Source organism: Pyrus communis, chromosome 16 (genome assembly GCF_963583255.1).
Source record: "Pyrus communis chromosome 16, drPyrComm1.1, whole genome shotgun sequence".
Lineage (NCBI taxonomy): Eukaryota > Viridiplantae > Streptophyta > Magnoliopsida > Rosales > Rosaceae > Pyrus > Pyrus communis.
Window position 1 is genome coordinate 5,801,633 of NC_084818.1, and position 12,112 is coordinate 5,813,744.

The following is a 12,112-nucleotide window of genomic DNA, read 5'->3' on the forward strand; positions in this document are numbered from 1 at the left end:
ATAATTTTACAAAGTGCATTATAATATGAATCATTTTAATTATAAGTATGAATTTCTGTAAACCAGTCCCTATAATAAATTGAAGAGAGACTCCTCCTCATTCATTAACGAGCAAAATTAATTCCTAGGAACATATAGGATATAGAAGTCAATTCTTCATATGTGTCCTACATCACAGATGATGGACCACCACTTTCTTTAAACACAATGAGACAGATGCATCATGATAGTTCATGCTATAATACATGATCCATGAAAGCAGTTTAAAAACAACATATGGGTTTTAGTTTAAAAACAAACGATTTATAATGATAAAATGTGATTAACCAAGCTATCCAAAGATTGGTACGAAGAGCCATCTTCTTTGAGGCAAAGATTTGCCTTTTCCATTAACCTTAAGGCTCTCTCTTTGATCTCTTCCCCTTCTTTCTCAACCATCAGTCTTCTACTAGTTCTTTCAACCTCACCTCTCTCAATTCCATGCTCCAACTGCAGCCCTACCTTCTAAACATCACTTACATTTCTTGCATTCACCATTTGTTGACTAAAGAATGGCGTGCAAAATTGCAAATCGTAGGGATCCTCTCACTGATGCTATCTATTGTAGAATTCCAACCATTGTGAGTCCAAAAGGCTCTGACTGCTGGGTGGGCCAGCACTTGTTTTTTGTAGAGCCCATTTCACAATGTAAGCTCTTCCGTTCAACGATTCTAAAAACTTGTTAGGCAATACTTTAAACCAGTCCGACTATTGAATTAATTCGGGTCGAACCACCGAAAAAAAGGGTTAGCCACTGTTGGCCCACCCCCAAGCAATCTCCAAAAATTGAGCTCGATCTATCTGGGCAACGCTGCCAAAGCTAACATAAGCAACAGATTTTGGCGCTTGAGTGTTCAGCCATGAAATGCAACTCTGGTCTTGTTTCAATGAACTACTTGAAGAGGATACTGTACGGCAACACTTGTGAAATGGACCTATTGGGAAAATGGAAACAATGGGCAGGTGTGCTTGGCGGATCGTGTCTAGAGCATGTCCTTCAAGATCTTCAAGTGTATTTAAGATGAGTCCATAAGAAGACTTTGGTTCATTTGCCACGTCGACGACCAGTTGATAAAGTTTCTCAGAATCGCAATTGGGACTCGTTGGCAGGTCTTTAACTTTGATAGGTGACAATTCTGTCACTAGCTCTTCTAGTCGAGAATCTAATCATTGCCAAGATAATAGAAAGCCAAATGTAAGTTGTTCAAGTATTTGTACATTCACTCATATTTATAACACGTGAATAAGTAACATTATGTAACAATGGTGAGTAAAAAGGCATTTTGTAATATTAGGCTTTGTCGGATTAATTATTCCGGTAAAACTAAATGCACTATCTGTGTGGAATAATCAGTAGGAACAAGTATCAATGCCTTCAACTTTTACCAACCTCATTATGTGCCACTGATATCAGTATAGAGCTATTTTCTTGTAACCAACATAGAAAGAAAGAAGCATATATCTGATGTACCTTGTATTGGAAAGTATCTTTTTTCTTTGAGAAGAGGAAACGCAGCATAAACAACCAAGGTAGTGGCGCACACGGTCTCTAACATGATCCTCGGAAGCTTAAAGCTTTCCGCAAGGGATCGAGTGAAGTGAAAGTTAAGTATCGGAGATCAAGCAAGCAAGCAACCTGGTCCTCTGAATTAACATCATCCGATAACAATCCGGCCAGGCATTCTTTGAAAGGCTCGACACGTTTAGCATTGAGACAAGAAAGAATAACGTTGACATCCTTCGTGGTCACCTCGGTTTCGGATGAGTCAACAGGGATTGAATGGTGAGTAAAGTTTGGGTTTAGGGTTGAAGGGTCGAGGGAGTTGAAGTGGGTGTAAATAATGGTTATTGAGAAGCCTTTGGAGTGTAGAACGTCGGCCAATTCTAGCATAGAATTTATGCGGCTTTGAAACTGCAGCGGGAAGAGGATCACTCTCCTGCCTTTGCTTTGCTCCATTTTTGATCGAGAATGTTTGACTTGTCAGCTTATGAATTTCATATATGCACTATTATTAGAGGGTCAGTGGAAACTCTGTTTTTCACGCTCAGGACACATGTTTCACGAAAAGTAAGAAAAAGAAAAAAAGACTCCCGTTCCACGACCGTTGACTTTGTAATAAGGAGTGCAATTTAATTAAGTTAGGCATTTTAGATAAAGTAGTTTTGTGATTCACATTACTTTTCATTTTGTACCTTGAAATTTAAAATCGATATAACATGTTTTTGAGTTTGTACACCGTCGATCATTCTGGTCATTCTATAAAAAAAATCTCAATCAAAGAAAGATTAAAATGACAAAAATACTCTCAATTAAATAAATAATTGACCAAAGTGATTTGACAAAATTTGAGGACACTTTTGTCATTTTACCTTATTGAAAGAAGATTTTTCACAGAATGACCAAAATAATTAACGATAAACAAACTCAATAACTAGTTCTATCAATTTTAAATATCAGAGAACAAAATAAAGGAGTTATGCCAATATATGGTACCAATTTGATTAAAAAACCATTATGTTGTTAGCACGTTTGATTATCCAATATTAATACTGACAACCACGTCACACGATTATGATTTATATTGCTAATGTCAGCTTACTTAAAAATAATAGACATTCATTATTTTATGACAATTGGAGACTTAGATCATAGATTTAAACATTTATATAATTAAAAATAATAAGAGATCGTGATCTAAATTCAACTATGAAAGATGGATGTATATATAATAGGTTTATGCCAGTTCGCAAGAGATAAGAGAATGAGATGCGTTTGTTGGGAGACATCTTCTCAGATGGGTGCTTTACTCTCTGGCGTTTTTTCATCATTTCAGACTTCATCTTTTGATAATTAATTATATATTAATTTATCAATTAATTAGCATACGCCAAAGCTCAAAACTCAAGCATGGCCAGAGCCATCTAGTCCCGGGCCCATCTTGACCATTGTGTAAGAAATTTCTAACGATCTTAAGCTTGCAGTTGTAGAAACATGAGACATAAGGAAGAAAATGAATTGTCCTCGTGAAGAAGTTGAGTTGAAGATGAGGTTTTAAAATCGACTTTATTTCTAAAGCAACCTAATCAACTATTATTTGCGGCCCTCCCCTCTGTACTTTTTCTGTCAAACAATTCTTTTTATTCTCTTTATTAAATTTAATGGATCTTTCAATTTTGTGAAAAATTCTGGCTCTACCACTGAACCCAAGGTTTGAGCCCAATATTACTCTCTAATGTTCATCATTTCAATCACTTTCTAATAGGAACAAAGTCTTATAAAGTAAGAAAACCTTTGATGACCAATGTGGAGCAAAGTAGAATGAAGATTTCTACTCAAAAATTTCCAACAGTTTGTTTGCAAAGGTGGCGGATTCGATTGCTAAGCCCAGTAGTTTACCAGTATGTACATTACTCGTGAGCATGCTTATTAGTATGCATAAATTTTTTACTGGAGGTTATGTATTTGATCATGAATCGTGTTTTGTATAGAGAAAAAGATAATCAACCATTTGTAAGCGGGCAAGAGGAAAAAAAAATGGAAGAATTCTGAAGAACATGATAAAGATGATGGATTACCATTTTCAAAAACAAACGATTTATAAGGATAAAATATGATTAACCAAGTCATCTAAAGATTGGTATGAAGAGCCACCTTCTTTGAGGGAAAGATTTGCCTTTTCCATCAACTTTAAGGCTCTCTCTTTGATCTCTTCCCCTTCTTTCTCAACCATCAGTCTTCTAATTGTTCTTTCAGCCTCACCTCTCTCAATCCCATGCTCCAACTGTAACCCTACCTTCCAAACATCGCTCACAAATCTTGCATCCACCATTTGATCACTGAAATATGGCGTACAAATCATAGGTACGCCTTCACAAATGCTCTCCAATGTAGAATTCCAACCACAATGAGTCCAAAAGGCTCCGACTGCTGGGTGGGCCAACACTTCTTTTTGTGGAGCCCATTTCACGACATGAGCTCTTTCGTTCAACGCTTCTAAAAATCCATTCGGCAAGGCTTGATCATGCAACTCTGACTGTTGAACTAATCCGGGTCGAACCACCCACAAAAAGGGTTGGCCACTGTTGGCTAACCCCCAAGCAATCTCCAAAAATTGAGCGTGATCAATCCTTGCAGCGCTCCCAAAGCTAACATAAGCAACAGATTTTGGCGCTTGAGTGTTTAGCCATGAAATGCAACTTTGGTCTTGTGATTGTAAGCTAGTTGAAGAAGAAGAGGTTGTAGGGCCGCACTTGTGAAATGGACCTAGTGAGAAAATTGGAATATTGGGGTAATATTCTTGGCGAATTGTGGCAAGTGCTTGTCCCTCAAGCTCTTCAAACGTATTGAAGATGAGTCCATGAGAAGACTTGGGTTCATTTGTCATGTTGGTTATCAGTTGATAGAAATCTTCAGGGTCGCAATTGGGCATCATTGGTAGATCCTTAACTTTGATAGGTGAAAACTCCGTCACTGGCTCTTCTAGTCGAGAATCTAATTGTCAAAATAAAAAGCCAAATATAAGGTTCCTAGTAAGTATATATATTTTTCCTTTTAATGCATATCCTAAAATGCTAATTTATGAGGAGGTGGAGCAAGGAATAAAAATGCTAACCTGGCTATGAAGAAGAATCACTTTGAAGTTTTTTTTTCCTAAGAAGCACCTGAGTTTTTAATAATGTTTTGACATGTTTATAATAAAAGTACATATTGCATAATCTCTTACGGACAAAGAAAAAAAGTGCTACGTATAGAAAGAATTTAAAACGAGTCATTAGTTTCGCTGTGGGGTTTTCAATCTACTCATTTGTTGGCTTGAGATTGTACCTGATATTGGTAGGTAACCCTTTTCCTTGAGAAGTGGAAATGCAGCATAAACAGCGAAGGAAGCTGCACCCCCTGTTCTTAACACGATCCTCGGCAGCTTAAAGCTTTCTGCAACCGATCGAGTGAAGTTGAAGAGAGGATCCGAGATCAAGCATGCAATGGGGTCCTCCGAATTAACGTCGTCGGATAACAACCCGGACAAGCATTCTCTGAAAGGCTCAACACATTTAGCATTTAGAATAGAAAGAAGAACGGTGAAATCCTTGGATGAGACCTCGGTTTCTGTCAAGTCAACAGGGATTGAATGGTAGGTGAAGTATGGGTTTCGGGTTGAAGGACTGAGGGAGTTGAAGCTGGTGTGGAGGATGGCTATGGAGAGGCCTTTGGAATGCAGAATGTTGGCCAGTTCTAGCATAGGGTTTATGTGCCCTTGGAAGGGCAGTGGGAAGAGGATGACTCTCCTGCCTTTGCTTTGCTCCATTTTTGAATCGACAATCATTTAGCTTGTGACTTGTGAACTTATTGGTGAATGCTGAGGCGGCTGAGCGTGAGATTGGGAAAATATAAAATATGGGAATTTTGCTCACGCATGACGCAACCCCGGAAACTGCAGGCTGGAATCTTATCTTATTGATCGCTCTGTAGATGCTGTTTTTTCCCTAAATCCCGCGTGCCCACCACCTGCTCCTTTTGTCGTTACCTCTTTTGTGTTATTGCTTACAAAGATACACAAGGAATATCATTGTCTCTATTTACCAATTGGGTTTTGGGCTTATTTTTCTACTGGGAACAATTTGAACACACACAAAAAAAATCCGAATTAAGTTTTAATTAGATTAATCCAATGTGTTTTTCTCATCGATTGTTAAGATTTTTCCAATGTGTTTTTCTTATCAGTTTATGTAACATCCCGTCCCGGGATTATTAAAACGTACGTGTGAATTTACAATTTTACCCCCTAGTTGTTTCTACGTGTAGTTTTGTGTTGTGTGGTGTAGTAGGACCACACACACACTCATACACCTCATTTCACTCTCCCGGGATTCCCTCCCTCTTTTCCCTCATTCCTGTCTCTTCTCTGTCTCTCTCTCTCTCTCTCTCACTCTCCCCGAGTTCTTCTTCTTCTTCCTTCAACACACGGACCCCACATACAAACATAATCAAACCTTCACCAATCGAGAAACTAAGACCACCATCGTGTTCGTGGAGCTGAGAGGAGTTCAGAGGTGCCATTTTCAGGTAAGGATATAGTTGTTTTCACGTCGTTTCAACAATGGCCGAATTATGCACTGTTCATGCAAACCTAAACTAGTGTGTTTTGGGAATTTTTAAGCTTGTAGTTGTGTTTGTGAGGTCCCAAGGAGCCTCGGAGTGGTTCGTTGGGTGAGTTTGGACGTCGGGATCGTCCTGTACGAAGTTGGCCGATTCTTGAAGTTGAAGACAGGTATGATCTAGTAGTTTTTAGACCTTAAAACTAGTCTAACGTGATTCTACTAGTCCTAAGCTTCATTTTGGTATAAAGAACGTGAAATTTGGTTGAAAAACGAAGGAGAAAACTTAGTTTGAAAATTACCCAGTTTTCCAGCGCCGTCGCCGGAGAAGAAAGAGGAATATTCCGTTAAGTTTAACGGAATATTCCTAACGGCAGTTAACGGTAACAGTTGGATTTAACGGAATATTCCGTCAGTTTAACGGAATATTCCTGACGGCGTCAGTTGATGCCGTCAGTGTGCAGGTCACGTGGCCGCGCGTGGGGGGCGCGTAGGTCCGTGCCTGTTCAGGCGCGTGGGGGCGCGTGCGTGGTCCAAAAATTATTCTAAAAATATGGGTGTGATCCTGAGGTTGTGTAGATCACGTTGGTATATTCATATGTCCAATTTGAGCAATGTATGAGAAGTTATTACGAGAAGTTGCTTAGGTGCTTTTAAATTAATGTTTTCGTAACTTTGTCGCGTATAGGTGATTCGTTTTCCAAAGACGAGCGTTCACACTCGAGGCAGGGGGGCTACGACCCTTCTAATTATCAGTGAGTGGGCTTTTGTTTTCCGTATATACCTATATACATATTAATTCCCAGAAATTAAATAGAAAAGGTTATTTGTTTTATGCCATGCATCATATAAATGTTGTTTACGCATCATTGCATGTATTAGTAGTGGCATACATATATATATGTGTAATTGGTGCTGTGGACGCACAGGTAAGTGCCAGGTAAGCGGTATTCATGTTGTTATGCAATGGTAGTTTGAGATGTTTAGAGAGCTCATAATCTGCACCCCCGGTGTTAGTGCTCCCGCCCGAGGCCAGGGCACAGCCTTCACGTGTATGTTCACCAGCACCGCATGCTCGCCTTGGATCCAAGATAGGTGCAAGCCTGTCGTACAGACCACATTAGGTGGTTCCGACTTGTAGGTGACCCGCGATTATCGCACAGCTTCACGTGATCGTAGCACTAGAGCATACATATATATATTACACCCAGCTTGTCGTACAGACCACGTTAGGTGGTTCCGACTCGTGTACAGATTCAGTCATTGAGTTGAGAGTGGAGCTCTAGATTCGACCGTACAGGTCACGTTAAGTGACTCCCGGCTGTCAGATTATATGTTATTGATGTGATTTACGCTTGAGCATTTATATTTGATTATGATATTCTGTTGTGGCATATTCTCAAGCATGAATGGCATATTGTGAGCATGAATGGCATATGGTGGAGCATGATTGACATATCTATACATACGTATATATGTTCACTTTCTGGGAAGTATACAGGTTTTACGGCGAGGGGTTAGAATGTATTTTGCTAAAGAGTTTTCAAAGAACTTTGTTTTTGCCCACTCACGCTTTTGTTTTTGCGCCCCTCCAGGTTCTAGTGGTCTAGCAAGTTCGGTGGTTTATCCCAGAGGGCGTCCCGGCATTTCTGACAGACACTCACCATTGTAGGGTCACCTTCGGGTGTAAATATGTCGTATCTTTTCCTTTTGGACTGTTGTAGACTTGCTCTAAATTGTGTCTCACATACACTAGTACTTTGTATGCTAGTAGGAATTTTAATTATTAGTACTTTTATATTACCTTCTCATTAGCTTCCGCACGCGCACATGGCTACGTCACCTTCGCGTGACGGCCAGCACGCCCTGATCTCGGTCGGGGTGTGTCAGCTTGGTATCAGAGCCTAGTTTTGGCAGTCCTGTGTCTTTGTGAGTATTCTAATAGTTGGTGTCTTCTGTCAGAATCATGTCGCCTCGTCGGGAACCACGTCGCTCAGATGAGTCTAGTTTCCCTGATCTTACTCAGTTGGGGGAAGTGATTGCTACAGCTCTTCAAACAGTGATGCGCCCTCCCCAGAGGACTCCTCTGGAGACGATGTATAACCTGAAGTTGGAGAAGTTTAAAGGTAATGAGGGTCACGAAGGCGCAGAACGTTGGTTGGAACACATAGAAAAGACTTTCCGTGTGTTGCATAACTAGGGGAACCTTCCGATGGAAAGGTGGGTTGAGACAACCTCTTGGTTTCTGGAGATGGAGTCTGCAGCTTGGTGGGAGCAAGAACTTCGTAGGTTGACTCCAGCTCAGAGGACCGATTGGAATGTTTTCAAGGATGTGTTTCAAAGGAGATTTGTACCCCCTGAGTATATTGACCGTAAGAAACAGGAATTCACTGAGTTGAAACAGCGAAAGATGACGGCTAACGAGTATTATCGTAAGTTCACTGATTTGTCTCGTTACTATCCTGATGTCGCTGGTAATCCGGCGGAGATGCTTCGTCGTTTTCGCTTGGGCACTAGAAAGAGATGGCGTTCTATGGCCACTACTACTCACTGTGAGTCCTACCAGGAGTTCTATGAGATACTATTGAGGATAGAGGACTCAGAGAATATGTCGAGTGACAGTGATGAAAAGAAAGATGACAAAGGAAAAAGTCAAGTGTCGCTTGGACCTCGCCAAACTTAGAACTTCAAAAGGGGTGGTGCCAGTTCGAGTTTGTCTAGTGGTGGTTTCAGTGCCTCTGGACAGGGACGTGGAGGTAGGTTTTATGGAGGTGGTCGAGGTCAGAGACAAGGTGATGGTGGCCGAAACCGAGTTCCATTTTGCCGTAGGTGTAATAACCGACACTTCGGCGAGTGCAGGCAGATTAGCGGTAGTTGTTTCACATGTGGACAGGTGGGACATAGAGCGGTGAATTGTCCCCAGAGTCAGCAGCAGAAGCCGCAGCAGACCTTTATGCCGCCACCTGCACCGATTCGGCAAATCCAAGGTTCGAGTAATTATGGTCAAGCAGGTAGAGGTGGTGCCTATCACTATCAGGGTGATGTTGTTCCCTATGCCCCGGGACCGTATCAATACCCCCAGGACCCGTATTTACAAGGTGGTTATCCCCCGTATCCCAGCAACTACATGCCGTATCCTCCAGCTCCGACGGGTGGTTCTCAGTGGTACCAAGGAGGACAGTATCAATAGGGTGAGATTGCCACTAGTAGTGCAGGGTCTTCGAGACAGATGGGTCAGCCCAGTCAGGGGCGTGGAGCTCAAGGTCGCGGTGTTCAAGCGAGCAGAGGTTGTGGCGGACGACAGCAGGGCCAGGGGCGTATTCACAATATTTCCCTGCAGGATGCTCAGAACAACCCGGACTTGATTATGGGTACGTTAAACATTATTGGTTATTTTGCTAGAGTCTTAATTGATTGTGGAGCTACACATTCCGTTATTTCTCATACATTTGCTCAAGTAACGCAACCTCGCCCCACACCTCTAGGGTACGATTTAGAATTCGCTATGCCTAGAGGAGAGAGATGTGTTGTAGATTGTATGTACCCAGGATGTCCAGTGATAGTAGAGGGTGTTGTTATGCCCGCGGATCTTATTCCGTTAGATATTGTCGATTTTGATGTGATTTTGGGCAACGATTGGTTGCACTTCTATCGTGCCAACATCGATTGTTACGGGAAAGTAGTTACGTTTCACCGTCCTGGATTACCTGAGGTTACTTTTGTGGGTGAGCAGAGTGGAGTAAGACACGGCGTTATTTCGGCTTTGCGAGCGAAGAAGTTGTTGACTAAAGGTTGTCAAGGGTATCTAGCTCATGTTGTACTAGAGGAGACTGTTCCTAGCAGAATTGAGGATGTGAGAGTGGTCAGACACTTCCCTAATGTTTTTCCTGAGGATTTACCTGGTTTACCCCCAGATCGAGATGTGGAGTTCAATGTTGAGTTGCTTCCAGGTACCAATCCTATTTCTTTAACTCCTTATCGTATGGCTCCTGCTGAGTTAAGGGAATTGAAAGTGCAGTTATAGGAATTAGTGGACAAAGGGTTCATTCAGCCTAGTACTTCACCTTGGGGCGCTCCAGTGTTGTTTGTGAAAAAGAAAGATGGGACTTTGAGGCTATGTATCGACTACAGACAATTGAATCGAGTGACGATTAAAAACCGTTATCCATTGCCTCGTATTGACGATTTGTTTGATCAGCTGAGAGGTGCTTGTGTATTTTCTAAAATAGACTTGAGGTCTGGGTACTATCAGCTGAAGATTAGTAGGGATGATGTTCCTAGGACGGCGTTCAGGACTCGTTATGGTCATTACGAGTTTCTGGTTATGCCATTTGGGTTGACAAATGCACCAGCAGCTTTTATGGATTTAATGAACCGGGTATTCCAGCCTTACTTGGATAGATTTGTTATTGTCTTCATTGACGATATTCTGGTGTATTCTAAGTCCAAAGCAGAGCATGTTCGACATCTTACTTTGGTGTTGAAGAGGCTGAGGGAACACCAATTGTATGCTAAGTTTAGCAAGTGCCAGTTCTGGTTAGATCAAGTTGCATTTTTGGGGCACGTCATTTCTGCTCAAGGTATTCTTGTTGATCCTTAAAAGGTTGCAGCTGTGGAGAGTTGGGAGCAACCACGAACCGTCACTGAGGTGAGAAGTTTCATTGGTTTGGCGGGATATTATCGGAGATTTGTTAAGGATTTTTCGGTGATTGCCTTGCCACTGACGAGGTTAACAAGGAAAGATGCTAAGTTTGAGTGGAATGATAAATGTGAGCAGAGTTTCCAGCAGTTGAAGCATTGTCTTACTAATGCACCTGTTTTGGCACTCCCGGACGATAGCGGTGATTTCGAGGTTTATAGCGATGCTTCCTTGAATGGTCTGGGATGTGTATTGATGCAGCATGGTAGGGTGATTGCTTATGCTTCGCGGCAGTTGAAAACCCATGAGATGAATTACCCTACACATGATTTGGAGTTGGCTGCTATCATCTTTGCGTTGAAGTTGTGGAGACATTATCTTTACGCAGAGAAGTGTAGGATCTTCACAGATCACAAGAGTCTTCAGTATCTCTTCACCCAGAAGGAACTTAATCTTCGTCAACGGAGGTGGTTGGAGTTGCTCAGCGATTACGATTGCACGATTGACTATCATCCTGGTCGTGCGAACGTAGTAGCCGATGCACTTAGCAGAAAGTCACATGGCCGTATCAATGCGTTGTACGCTAGTCGTATTCCTCTTTTGGTGGACTTGCGTGCTACGGGAGTAAGGTTAGAAGCAGAAGATCGAGAAGTGGCGTTACTTGCTAATTTTCAAGTTAGGCCAGTCTTGGTTGATCGGGTGCTTGAAGCTCAGGTAGCTGATGAACAGATTCAAGAACTAATTCGAGCTCGAGATCAAGGAAGGAGGCGAGATCTCAGAGTTCGTGATTCTGATGGCATGTTGATGTTAGAGGGTAGAATGTTTGTGCCTAGTAATGCGGATTTGAAGAAGGAAATTCTCGATGAAGCACATATCTCGGCTTATGCCATGCACCCAGGGGCAACTAAAATGTATCATACCATTCGACCATTTTACTATTGGCCGGGTATAAAAAGGGAGTTAGCTGAGTATGTGAGCAGTTGTGCTGTTTGTCAGCAGGTTAAAGCAGAAAGAAAGAAGCCGTTTGGATTGTTGCAGCCGCTTCCCGTTCCAGAGTGGAAATGGGAAAATATCACTATGGATTTTGTGTACAAGTTTCCACGTACACATAATGGCTTTGATGGCATTTGGGTGATCGTTGATCGGCTCACTAAGTCGGCACATTTCATTCCAGTGAGAGAGAAGTACTCTTTGAGCCGGTTAGCAGAGTTGTTTATTTCAAAGGTTGTGAAGTACCATGGTGTCCCTGTAAGTATTGTCTCGGATCGTGATCCACGATTCACATCGAAGTTTTGGGTAGCTTTTCAAGAAGCTTTGGGTACGAGACTACTTTACAGT

General features: G+C 41.8%; 1 protein-coding gene and 1 pseudogene across 1 annotated transcript; both read right to left on the bottom strand.

Annotated features, from left to right (window-relative positions):
• Nucleotides 1–303: 303 nt before the first annotated feature.
• LOC137719624 (UDP-glycosyltransferase 76F1-like) lies at nt 304–1,996 on the bottom strand (annotated as a pseudogene).
• A 1,579-nt stretch (nt 1,997–3,575) lies between these two features.
• On the bottom strand, nt 3,576–5,426 carry LOC137721370 (UDP-glycosyltransferase 76F1-like). Its single transcript, XM_068460463.1, has 2 exons — nt 4,865–5,426; nt 3,576–4,531 (listed from the first exon to the last, which is right to left on the bottom strand). Exons 1-2 carry the CDS (start codon nt 5,361–5,363, stop codon nt 3,636–3,638), a joined length of 1,395 nt encoding a protein of 464 aa, XP_068316564.1. The 5' UTR covers nt 5,364–5,426; the 3' UTR covers nt 3,576–3,635.
• Between the last annotated feature and the right edge of the window lie 6,686 nt (nt 5,427–12,112).